The following is a 13,698-nucleotide window of genomic DNA, read 5'->3' on the forward strand; positions in this document are numbered from 1 at the left end:
TACCTAAAAGTTGAGATAGATTCACTGAAACAAATAGACCAGGACTTGACTGTTCCCTGCAACAAGCTATAGCATAATGCACAATTCCTCCCTCACTTTTCTTTTTTTGTGTGGTCGGAAATGTCAAGATCATATAAAAGTTCTGATGGAAAACCAGTTCTTGTAAAAATATAAAATCTAATTGTGCTACATTGAGGGGTTAAAGTACACAACAGGGAGTCACACAAATGGGCCGTTTAAGTAACACTCCCACGCCACCGCACAACCCTGCAGAGAATCGCCAGAGTGCGTCCCAAACCTCTGGACCCAAGGGCAGCTCTAGTTTGAGGAGAGCTTATCAGTTAGGAAGGCTGTGGCTAAGATGTGTGGCTGATCAAGGGCCCTGCTTTATCAAGAGGTTAACAGAGCTGTGTGTGAACTGTAATGAACGTGTCGACCATTTGGAAACGTAAAGACAAATGGATCCTCAACATTCTGTATTCATAAAGAAACAATTTCTTTTCTATTACTCGTTGATGTTTAACAGTGTTGGTGTATGCACCCTTTGATTGGCTGTGTAAACACCTATCATGTTGTTATCATCTTTACCCAGAAAATAACAACCCAGTCTCTTAGCATACAATGCATTTTTTGTTTGTTTAGAATAGACTGAAGAGTAGTCATGTGTTGAAGGAAATAATTGTACTAACTGTACTCTTGGTTAAATTGACAGCTGATATCTTTTCACGGGGACCACAGAAACAACACAGCTGCAAGCACTGAAGATGTCACTGAAATGCAAACAAAAGTAAGAGTAATAATGAGTAGTAATAATAGGAAAGGAGTTGCTCATAAAGACAAACCTACAGAGAATTATCACCTGAATCGGCTGGTCCCAGCTTTAAAGTGAGTTTAAGGAACTGCACATTTTTTAGCTGTCGGTCCTTAACCTTACGGTTTTGGTTCACTGCGAGTGCTCTCATAGTGTTGTTTTTTAGCCTCAGCAGTACGGCTGGGCAATATGGAGAAAATTTAATAACGATATTTGTACACAAATACCTCTATCTATACAACACTACACAACAATATTATACTGTTGACTACTGATGCTTTCACAAAATATTTACACAATGAGATTTTTGATAAACAATCATCACCATTGTGGACATAATGAGTAAGTGGGTAAAGTCAAATGATAGAACAGTTACAACAGTCTGGTAAGTTAAGAAATTTACATCACTTTACTGCAATGCAGCCTTTGAAACCAGGAAAGACGTGTTGTCTTTCCTGGTTTGGGATATCACGATATCCAAATTCTAAGACGATATCTAGTCTCATTTCACAATATCGATATCAAATTTGATATTTTGCCCAGCTCTACTCAGCAGGCAGCTGATTTCAGATTAATTGCTGTAAAAGCACTACCTGCTTAGCAGCAAACAGCAGACAGACACACTGGTGAACATAGGAGCGTTTAGCAGCTGAAGAGCCAGATTTTCATTGGTATCCCGGTGAAATAGCTGAATGAATAAGTAAAGTGCAGTCTTGTCATTTTGAATCAGCCGTAATGTATTTATTAGGATGTTTTTCTTAAGCAGATGGGGATAGGGAGAAATAGAGAAGGGCACAACATGTTTCTTCAAAGTTTGTCATTTGGAGCTGATCTCTTTTTAGTCTTGCTGCTGCTGGGGTGGCCAATGCGTCCTGATCCTCTGTGTGTTAAGACTGTTTTATATCTTTCTGTTCTGGATCTGTTTGTGTCCTTGTCTGTCTGCACAGTAGGACCACAACGTGCTCTATAATAGCGCCTGTGTTTGATAACTTGAAGGAGCTGGATAACGAGCCCATTTGACGATGCTAACAGCATATGCTGTTTAGAGGAATCATATCCAAAGCTCCTTACAGTGTCATGATGAGTGTGTTGTACTAGGGGTTCCAGTGGGAATCTCTCCAACCCTTTTAGCAGGAGTGCTGTCTTCTACCTATGGAGCTAGTAACATAAAGAAACCACTAATCCACAGAGTGCTGATGTTATTTACCCAATTTCCCTCCAGGATCAGTTCGCTAATTCCATCTTGAGCTACACATAAAAACTGGTATACATGAGGAAAACCTGCACTAGTGCACACAGTAGTTGTATTGTGTTGTCTCCACACATGGCACAGACACACAGCTCTTAATGGGCTTCATCCTACTTCAAGCAGCACATACTATGTTTTACAGTAGTTAAGCACACTTAATCTTTTTTTTCTTTTTCTCTTTCTGTCTAATCTCTCACTGTATTGAATTTGTGGAAATCATTTAAGGTACTGCATGTAAGTAAACAGGATCTCCACGTTCTGTGTGCTGATTGTTTTGCTTGCTCTCTTGTCAGAGGGCGTCTGTCCTGAGAGATCAATAAGAGGATCATCCTGGCCTTCATAGATGGTTGTTTAAGATTACCAATGAATTGTTTTGGCAACCAGCGTTCTTCCTAATTGTTCCGCTACATACCAAAGGTCCAGGTCTGGCTCTTTAAAATGCACTTAAAGGGTAACTGCTGTTTTTTTTTCTTCAACCTGGCCCCTATTTTCCCATGTTTTTGTGTCCAAGTGACTGATGGGAACAATAATCTTTGCCATTTGTCCAGTATTAAGCGAGATTGCTGCAGTTGGCAGCGTTAAAAAAAGCTGTATGTAAGTTAACAGGTGGAAAAAAAATCTGTGTGAATGGTCGATTACGACTTATTACATTTTTTTAACATATGTAATATCTTCCAGGTTACCTGGCAAAGTGAGTGAGTGAGTGTAGACTTGAACTTTCCATTAAAATACAAGTTTTTGTCTGGTGGGTTGTCTTTGCTGATCTCAGGAGTGTGATCAGATGGCTGGATCTTTGCGTCTCTTGTCTGCCTCTACCGTTTGCACATTCTTATTCAACGGCATCACCCGGAAATGCCAATTACTGGAATGATAAATGTTTATATATAGACAAGGTGAAAATAATTTAAACACTCCTAATGCATACATTTTATTTGTATCATCCTATGTATTTTTGCTATTTAAAATGTCATAGCATCAGAATTGCTTTTCAGTTTTATAGCCTGTTGCGACCTGTTGCCTTTTTGGAAAGTGAACAGTGTTGGTACAGTGTTTTGATATTTTCCTTATTTTTTTTATTATTTAAAAAAAATGAAAATAGTTTGCTGAAGTTGCCATTGGGCAAAAATGTTACCTCAGCTGCCAGCAGGAGGACTTTAACACTTGGCACTACTGTTCAGATTTTGGGTCTGTTCTCTTTGTGTTTGTGTGTGATCTGCAAGGGGTGTTACACGTTAGCGTCACTAACTTTACTCCTGGCCTTCACAACTTAAACTCAAAGCTTAATTATTCAAGTGTTTCTGCTTGTTGGCAGCTTGTACGCCCTCCTGGCCGGCAGCAGTCTGCTTCTCTTTGGATGGCGTCTATTGTCTGCCTGATTTCCCCAGGCATTGAACACTAGCTGGAGGATTGAGGGCCATCAAACAGAATTAAGAGGAGACAATGTCTGTGTGTGACTGCGATTGTGCGAATGCTTACAGTTGGGCAAGAGCATGTTGACATTTTTGTATACTTTGTGTAGTGTGTGTGTGTGTGTGTGTGTGTGTGTGTGTGTGTGTGTTGAATTAAAGCCAAAGCTCCCAGAACAAGAAGAGACCTCTCCTCCTGGCTCCGTCCACTGATGCAGGCCTTCAGTGTCCGTCGCTCCAGCTGGCAGCCAATTTATACTGAGGCCAAACACTCCAATACCCACAGGCAGGCCAACAGGGGCTCTTTGTGATGCCAAAGTGTGTGTGTACTTATCAGCTACTGAGACAGTTGTGCAGCTCATGATTGACTGCAAATGTTGTTAATCTCCAGACTTAGCTGTATCCAGAGGACGTCTATCCGTGTTTTGGCATCGGTCAAGGAGAATGACTTACATTCTATTAGTGGCTCATAGTAATTACTGCTGCCACCCGGAAGCCATGCAGCTTTGAGTGCATTCCTTGTTTGTCACTGCACCAAACTATAGACTTGGATAGTAGTATTCAAATATGTAAATATATGCTAAGAGAGCATTGTTGGAAGTGGGGCAACAAAAATGTAACTTGTATTTTATCTTGAGGGAGTTAAGGAAAGAGATGAAAGTCATGTAGTCAAGACTGCAGCGCAAAATAATATTTAAATTTCTTTCTTCTGTTTTTGTCTTCTCCTCTATTACATCTGTGGCCCACCCGCTTAATTTTACCTGAAAATTTGGAACTTATTTACCACTTGTTGGAGATAATCCGTCCATACCGGCACTCTTGGGGATTATATGTAAATATTATTTTCAGATGATTCATGAATTTAGACAACCCAATGGAAAATGGTAAATTTGTTGTAAAACTAATTTGATCTGATTTGTTGTTTTTATTGCAATGAATTACAGGTTTCTACTGGCAGTAATTATGTTTAAAAACCAATATCAAATCTCAAAAGGTGTTTACTGCCACAGTAACAAAATGTAACTTTAGTATGCAGAGCAACTATCTCTCATAACCACCAGGAATGCAGTTTTAACTCTCCCATCACACAGAGCAACCCACAACTGCTCAGGGCACTGGTAGCCCACTCACACTGCCATCGCTCCATCCTGAGCATGTGTGTGTGTATTGACTACTAACAATACAGTGTTCATTTTAATTTCCCCCCCAGCGATCAATAAACAGTATAAGTTAACTCTTGGCTGCTTGTGCTTACACCTAGTTTGTAATGCTGTAAATGCAAGGGTTATGTCTGGAGTAATTTCCTCTCTCCCAGGTGGGATTGGCAGTCGGCCGTCGGCTGTAGTCGTTGCGGTGTGTTCATGTGCACTTTTTTGCCAAGGAGAAAGGCAACGCGAGGTGATACCACAGCCGGCCTTCGTCGCCACTAGTTCTTGACCATCTGCTTGGTGTGCCGGGGCCTTTTAGAGGGCGAGGAAGCTGGAAGCTGCTAGCTGCAACCTCTGCAGCTCAGAGTGATAAGGTACTAGACGGTCAATAAAGCAAACAGGCCACCACGTGGACCTCTGTTTGATCCTAATCAAATACCATCAAAGCACCCAATACGTGAGGAAAAGTAAGAAGTCAAGGGGCGTTTCTCAATACCAAGCAAACAAAGAACGGACTTGTGTTCTTGGGGAGAACGTACTTGCTGGCTGTACCTGGAAGAATGAACTCGCAAGTTCAGAAGCACACAAAACGCTGTTAACAGTTTTGAGACGAAGCGTTCTTCCTGTTATTGCGCAACCACCCCAGCATAGAGGGTGCTTGCCACTTTAAAGTTAGCTTTGATGTGTGTATTCATAATAAAGCATGGACGTTCACCTTTCACACCGCCTTGTTGTTTTGTTACGTCTTCATCTAAAGTGCTATTAAGTATCATGGGCCAATAACTGTATAAATAACGACACAACGGCGAGAAAAAATCCTTGTAACATATTTCGGGATTCACTTTTAATTGAAATCAGAAAAGAAACGTTAAAATAGTTATTAAAATTTTAGATGGACTGGGTAAAGTTAGCCACTGCCGTCGGCAGAAGAGGAGCCTGCGAGTGAGGACAGCCAGGATGAGGAGGATAGAGGAGGAGGGGATATATCCTATAACAACAGCGGTAAAAATAGTTTTAAATATCTTACAATTGTGGACCTGGCTTTCCTCTTCCATTGTTGTTGCTGCAGTGGTCTGTCTAAATGTGGGGCCAGAGGGGTCTGTCTAAATGGGGGGCCAGAGGGGTCTGTCTAAATGTGGGGCAGAGGGGTCTGTGAGCTGACTGACTGACCGGCGCGCAAGAGTCATTCCCGGCTGGCGAGCTTGCGATGCCCGCCGGGGGTTGTGGAGCTTTCCAACTCCGAAGGCTTTTTTAATTCACCATCCATTTTTCTTGAACTGCCTCTATTCAAAATCTACACAGCAGATTTCTCGCCTTAAAACATCCTAAAAATGAATTTATTGATTTAATAATAAACGTAAATTGTGAAAATATGTGTACCGGAAACCATACGCGTTTTACACCTGAATTGAATGCTGGGATACCGGCCCGGCCAAGTTCACACAAGTTACAATCCGATGTATCCTCGGTAAAATGGGCGTGTCAAGATCATATCCGGGGACTTTAAGTGTTCTTGGCGAAATGCTAACTTGTGTATTGGGTCAGTACTTTGGCCACCAAACATGACGTTTCACAAGAACACAAGAACACAAGTTCATAGAAGAACACAGATTGAGAAACGCCCAAGATCATTGCTAAACCTTTAACTGAAGTTTTCAAGAGAAAATGTCTAGTGTTTTTTTTTAAAGTATTTTCTTGAAGCCTTTTAATTAGTCAGCTAAAATATGAACCGTGTTCAGAAACGAAGACATAATGAAGTAGGCAGATGGGATGATAATTGTTCTTGTTGCCATCGAACGTGATTGATAAAACCAGAGCAACTGGTTTCTGAACGTGCCGGCGGTGTGAACGCAGAGTTTGTCAGTGGGTTTGTGGGAAAGGTTTCAGTGGGAGGATGCGTGATGATGAACACACAATTTGATCGTGAATCTCTACGGTCACAGTTAACCCTTGTGTTGTCCTCCCGGATCAAAAACTGACACAAAATGTGACATTTCTTCCCCCTTTTTCAGACTTTTTTTTAAAGTTTTCACTAACACCACCTTACTACCTCTAGTTTTACACTACTTTTTGGAATTCATGGTCCGTAACCCTCATTTATATCGAATTATACCTAATATTTGAGTTAAAAAGCAGAAATGATTAATTATTTTGACTAATAGTTTACATCAGAGGAATGTACAGATGAGTTTTGTCAGGGATTAAAGTGATCACTTTTATTTGCAAAGAGTGTTGTATGGAATCCAATCCATTTTTTGGTGTTATTTTTGTTAAAAAGAAACCCATATTTCAGATATAGACATTTTTTAAAGGGGTCAAATTTGACCCGAGGACAACAGGAGGGTTAACATTAGCAGCATCAGTTACCTTCAGTCTAATCTGATGTTGTGACTGAATATCGGAGTCTCTTCTGGAGCACTTAATAGAACCAAATATGACATCTTGATGTAAGCTGATTTTTTTGATTGTTCTTTGTCTGATTTTCTTGTAGGTACTTGTTTCTATAACTGCAAAAATATGTCAGATAATTGGCAGACTGACAGCAAATAACAACAACAACAACTATTTTAATAATCAATTCATTGTTTTGAGTCATTTTTAAAGCAAGTTCTCACACGTGAATGTTCACTGGTTTCTTTAGCCTTCTACTGATACTCTTTGGGTGGTTCAGGACAAAACAAGACTTTAAGATGTCACCTTGGACTTTTTCACTGCTTTCTAATATTGTATGGACCAGGGGTCTTCAATGTTTTTTAAGCCATGGACCCCTTAACTGAACGAGTGATGGAACAGGGACTTCTAATATTGTATAAAATGAAGTTGCATGAACTGGGCCTACAACAACGTGAAGGGGGGCCTAAAGCCTGTATACATACCTTTTTTGCATAGAATACTAAGCTTTTCAGATAGCCTAATAATTGCTGGCATAGTTATATAAATCATGTTTTAATGTTAAACGTACATGTGGCAGAGGGAATCCTTAGGAGGAACTGTGTCTGTGGATGACCTCAGCAGTGGGCATTTAATTTTGCTAATGTTGGATTCATGTTGACACTTAAATACATTTTTTTTTAACTTAAAATAACAAGAATTTAAAAGCCCCCTGAATGGCCTCCGAGGATTTCTTCCCACCGTAACACATGCATGCTAGGTAACTAGGACTACAGCCGACTGGCTAACACTGGCACATTAACAGAAATGTTGATTAATGTGCATTATCCTAATCAAATAAATCTACAAATGTCTTTCATTACATGCAGTTTATAAAAAGATTACATTTGTATTAAGGCCATACCCTGATTCCCAAAAACTGCATGTTACCCTGGTTAAACTCAGAGTTCAGTTACCGGGTTAACAGAGGTAGAGAACTTCTTTAGTAACCGGAGTAGCCCTGCACTTTTACACCTTAACCGGGCTATGATCAGTTTGAGGCAGCAGCTGGAGATGGCTAAACCGACTGTCCATCCCTGTGGCTGTCAACTCTGTGTCTCGACACATAAGTGGAAAAAAACGGGCATGTTAGTTAGCTTAATGATGAGCCAAACAAGGGGTCAGTCATCCGGCGGGAATATTGTACTGTCCTACACTGAAATAATGTGTAAGTTAAAAACTAGAGTGTCAAATTTTACAGATTTAGTGATCGGTCTGTGTAATGTTGACAAACCTAGGTCAACCGGAAGAAAAAGCAGCCATTCTCCCGATTCTTCCCAGGTCATGTGTAAAGGGAGAACTGGCAAAACCCGGTTATTCACTAAACCGGTTACTGCTGTGCATGTAAATGTACTTTTAGTCTCTTTAAAAATATTTAGTTGTTCTTACAGAAAAACAGAGTTTCAATATCAGTGAAACTGTAGTTGACTGTAGGTCTACTTCTTTGTCGGTTTATATGTCACTGTAGTGCTGCCATCGAGAGGAATTTCTGGAATTTCTACTTGAATACACAAACAGGCAACAGAAAGCAGATGTGAGCAATGAACACAGTAATGGGGCACTCAATGCTTTTTACCAAATGAGGAGTGTAAACAAGCTTCTGCTTGCAGAGCAATTACATAATTTGAGGAATATATTCACAAGTGGATGTGAAGGACGACAGACATTATTGCTTGCCTAGCTGCTAGAGTGGCTAGCCCATATAGTCTGCAGATGAATAGCTAGCAGTGCTTACCTAGCTACTGAACATGTGCGACTCCCAACAAAGATGGGACAAAAGTACACTGACTCACTCTGTAGCTAAATGGAGAGCTCAACACTTGTAAAAAGAGGAGCTGCAGCAACAAAAATATAGTGTTTTTGGAAAATTAAACCACATAAACCTATTCTGGCACCACCTCTAAATACATTTATGAACCTGAAAATTAGCATACTATGAGCTCTTTATTGTATTTTACTGGTGTTTACACAACTGGTACTCTCAAATGACCCTGAATGCAGCAGCTTCAGTTCTGAACTGAACTGAACTCAGAGGTGGATTAATTATTTTTGTAGGGTGTCAACACTAACCCTTACTTTTATGTTATGTCACCGACGGATTTGCCTCCTTAGCATTGAGTTTCGAAAAATGCCTTGTCCTTTAATGCCAAATTTCAGTACCTAAATCTCATCAAGTGACGGCGCTATAAAGACTGTTGCCGTGCCCGCGCCACTCCCTTACCCCTCCCACCAGTTTCTATGGCCACTTGGCCAGTGCAAAGGCAAATGGCGCAAACGGTTTTGGTGAAGAGTAATTAATTTATTTTATTTTGTCGCTGTCAAAATAACAAAGAAACCAGAGCTTAAAGTTGACTTTGTCCCAATAAAAATATTTGGTCTATTTGGAGTCCTACTGTGATCCAGAGCTCCACATGGACTCACAGGTACACTACATGGTCAAAATATGTGGACGTTCCTGTTCTTGATGCTACAGCATAGAAGACCTGCCACTGTCTACTGATCGATGAGAAAAACAATCGCCAGATGTTTTGATGATGGATACATGTTTCACTGGTACCAGCTTCTCAAATGTCAGGATTTGATGCTTTTCTTTGAAATATATGACGGTTAACTGAAAGGCTTACAGTTTTGGACTGCTGGTTGAATACAATGAGCAATTTGAATATGTCACCAATATGCATTTTAAAACCTTTTTGTTTGTAATTTTCTGACACATTTTATGGACAAAACAATTTAGAGTGTATCAACGAGAAGAGAATCTGGAAATTAATCGATCAGGAAGAAAATAATCTGTAGTTCTTCCAACTTTGTCTCACAATACTAGCTCCATAAATAAATTGTTTTCCCAGTTTGCTGCGGAAGAACTTGAATGAACTCCATCCAACACCTTTCCTCAATTTTTTTAAAGGAATGGAAAAGTGCGACAAATTGCGAAAGACACAATAATTTTTGTTAGTAAAAAAAACTGCCCTTTATAATGTAACTCATTCTTTTCAGTGGTGCCATTTATTGCAAGTAATATTGTGAGTAATATAGTGTGATATTCAACAACATTATCGCATAGTTCCCTTATATCATGCAGCCCTAGTCAAAATATGCCTTTTTGCTTACACTGCGAGGTATTTTATTTTGTTATTTGGCATCTGCCCTTGGTACATATTGAGCTTCTCAAGTATAAGTAACTGCTTGATAGCAGATATCACCATCTGTTTTCTAATCCCTCAACATCTCGGTGTTGTTTTATGTTGTAAGTGCAGACAGTTTAATGTTCCCACACCTGTCTGAGCAAACCAGACAGAATAAACTCCTTAATTTTGCTCGGTGTGAACTTGACCTCAACTCAACCCCAACAAGGCACTGCAATGTTACATTGCAAACATTACATCACAGAGGAGTCGTCGGGCGTCATGTAAGGATAACATCTGCGTGAGGCTCATCAGTGCTTGGCGGCTCTCTAATACGTTGTGTGTGTGTGTGTGTGTGTGTGTGTGTGTGTGTGTGTGTCCTCAGCAGCCTCCTCAGTCCCCGCCACATTTCATCTCTGTCGACTAACTGGGCTAATTTCATGGTCTGATGAGCAGACAGAGGTAGCCCGGCAGACTTACTGTTGTCACTGGAGACTTAAAAGCTTTTTCTTCTTCTTTTTTTTTTAAACTGTATGTATTTGTGTTTGGAGGAGGATGAAAGAGTGGGGGGTGTTTGCCAGGCATTCCCTTTTTCCTAAGATAATTTTTTTATTTCAAGCATTTTAGGCCTCTATTTTTCCATAGGATAGATGAAGAAATGAAAGGGGAATGACATGCAGCAAAGGGCCGCAGGTCAGAGTTGAACCCACGGCCACTGCATCGAGGAGTAAACCTATATATATGTACGCCTGCTCTAGGAACTGAGCTAACCCGGCCACGGCATTCCCTTTTCCTATCGTGACAGGAGTCGTCGGACTCCTACAATAAAGGAATGAATCACACAAAGTGATGCTAGGACAAGTCACTGCTGCCTGGCTGGAGGATCGAAATCAGTTGCCCACTGTGGAGGCTAACCACAACTTACAGGAACACTGTCTAGTATCAAACTTGTGTGTGGCAATACATAAGACCAACTTCTTTTTTCTTTTCTTTGTCTTTGTCCTCTCTTGTCAAGCATTCGTAGCTGTGGTATTTGGCTCGTCAATCAAACAGTGTGGGTGGTACTGTGAAGTATTTATTCCTTGGAGTTTCCATCTCAGTTTGACTCTGTTGGTAGCTTTTTTTCCTTTTGTTGCCCAGTAAAAGCAAACCAAATTTAGAGGTTGTAATAAAAGGAATAGACACATAGCACGGGAGGTGGTATGAGAAGACTTGGAGAATGGAAAATGGGTTGGAAACAGGGAACAACAACCCTGGTTCCGTCCAAAAGTAATTAAATCCACCTATGGGCACCTCCAAAGTGCCTAAACTAACCCACCATACATAATTCTTCGGACAAAAAACTGTGTCAAAATGACAACGAGCCATTTTATGTAGGTGTTTCTAATTGTATTTCTCTGTTCTACGGGGGTTAGACACTGAGGTACATCTTGACCAGGAACACTAACTTCTTGGAGTCTCGGTTATTTCTGGGAAACTGCTCCCGGTCAAGAAATAGCCCGGTGCCTAACCCTCGTAGAACAGTGAAATATTTGTTATATATACGGTGTTAATTGGAGAGTTTGGATCTGCTGGCTAGTCCAGTCTTTATGGGTAGTTAAGCTAAACGACTGCTGAATGCTTTATGTAACAGACCGGCATAAGAGTGGTATGGACTTAACTCTTTTAACTCTGGCCACAAAGCTAATGAGCGTATTTCCTGAAATGTTGAACTACTCCTTTAACTGGTTTGTAGGTAGTATTCTTTCCAAGAATACTATGTTTGGATAATGCCAAGCCCCAGTTTTCAGATTGTAACATCAACAGTGAGACTTCAGACCAGATCTCTTCTAACAGCTTAGCTTTCTCCCTCTGTCACAGGCTCCAATGAGAGGCTCTCCATGATGAGGAGCTAACACTGCCGGCCGCACAACCGCAGGAAGAGACGTGGCTGCTGCACCATCCACAGTCGACGCATGGCGGTGTTAGGGGTAAGAACCACACTTCCCTTTCCTTTAGTCTCTTATAAGAAAAACCCTGAGAGGTCCTGTTGTGTTTTCTTAAGTCTCTGAAACAAAAGTTTCTAAGATAAGATAAAGATATGGTTGGTAACCAAAGATAAGTTACCAACGCCTTTTAATTTAATGAACATGGGTCAATACCATGTTTACGTAGTTTCTTTTTGGTGCTTAGGGTTGAGCTTGGTTGTTAGTAGAAGTAGGAGTAAGCTTTAGTAAAGAATTTCCTGTTTATGTACAGTATATTTAAATTTAGAAACTCAGAAAATAGTGAAAAATTCCCATTACCCTTTCCTGACGTCCAAGGGAACAACTTCAAAATGCTTCCTTTAAAAACCCAAAAGAAGACAAACAAAAAAGCCAATCTTCCCAACTGAGAATTTGGTCTAAAGAATATTTGGTAATTCCTCTTGAGAAATTGCTTAAAATGACTTGAGCTGTTTTCTCATGACGGACAATGTCCAGAGAAGAAGGTCCGGAGTTGCCCTGTCACACATGTATGTTGATTGAATTAGTTGAATAATTGACGAATAACTCTAACTCTGACATATTGGCTACATGAATTAATTTATAAAAAGCAGTTACAAGTCACGAAGCACTTCTTGGAAAGCTGACATCGGAGCCTCTTGTATGTCAGCAAAGACAACGATTATACCCTCTCTGTTTGTCTAGTGTCTTTTATCTTCTTCACATCGGTCTCGGAGTTGAGACACTTTCCTTGTTTTAGCAGTCAGCAAGGATTTCAGAACAGGCTGGAGCCTCTAAATGATGGATGTCAGCTGTCTCCGTGTCTAACTCACCAGCCAAACCAGCCATTATCTGAGTGGAAGCTGCTGGGTGTAATTTCATATCTGATGATTTTGTTCTGTTGTAGTCTGTTAGTCAGGCAGTCAGTCACACACTCAGGCCAGTGAGCTGGTCCATTGATTACCGTGTTTTCTCTCTACAAGAAACCATGAAAAAAAATAGGGCAGCAGTACATTCGTTGCGTGTTAGTCTGCTGTTAAAGCGTGCTGGTTGGGGAGCTGCTTCAGCTGGCAAGTATGCTGAAAGCAAACTGTTGGTTGGTTTGACGGATGGTGGAGACAGATGCAGTCTGTTTAGAGTAGGTAGGGTAGACAAAAACATCAAGTAAGATCAATGTATGATATCTTTCATGTAAATATGACTCAGGGAGCATTTCAGGAGTCAGTCCACGAGTGGAGCCAGACAGCCGAGCACTCTCCTCAGGGCACGTCTCTCTACACTCTAACTGATACCACATCGACTTTCATCAAAAGAAAACCACAGCTCAGACATTCTCTTTGAATTTCTTGTTATTTTTAAAAGTTATCGATGATGAAGTCCTTCTCTTTAGGATCTACCTAATTAAAAAGTCTGACTGTTAACCTGTTAATTGGCTATTTGGTTTGGATTAGAAGAGTCAAGATTTACTCATATTCATTTTTCATATTCATTCATTTTATGGCATCTCTACTGTTTGTCCACTCATTTCCTTCATCGACCTGAGATTAATTGAGCTAAAATATGAT

At 40.5% G+C, this 13,698-nt stretch overlaps 1 protein-coding gene across 2 annotated transcripts in view; it reads left to right on the top strand.

Moving 5' to 3' along the window:
• Window positions 1-13,698, top strand: part of LOC117951926 (polycomb group RING finger protein 3) — a 56,473-nt gene that overhangs the window by 16,483 nt on the left and 26,292 nt on the right. For both annotated transcript variants that reach the window (XM_034883915.1, XM_034883916.1), the window contains exon 2: window positions 12,030-12,139. In XM_034883915.1, coding sequence (XP_034739806.1) covers window positions 12,125-12,139 — 15 coding nt within the window. In that variant the 5' untranslated portion in view covers window positions 12,030-12,124. The remainder of the gene's footprint in view (window positions 1-12,029; window positions 12,140-13,698) is intronic.

The sequence above is a fragment of the Etheostoma cragini genome, chromosome 10 (assembly GCF_013103735.1).
Source record: "Etheostoma cragini isolate CJK2018 chromosome 10, CSU_Ecrag_1.0, whole genome shotgun sequence".
In the NCBI taxonomy this organism is placed as follows: domain Eukaryota; kingdom Metazoa; phylum Chordata; class Actinopteri; order Perciformes; family Percidae; genus Etheostoma; species Etheostoma cragini.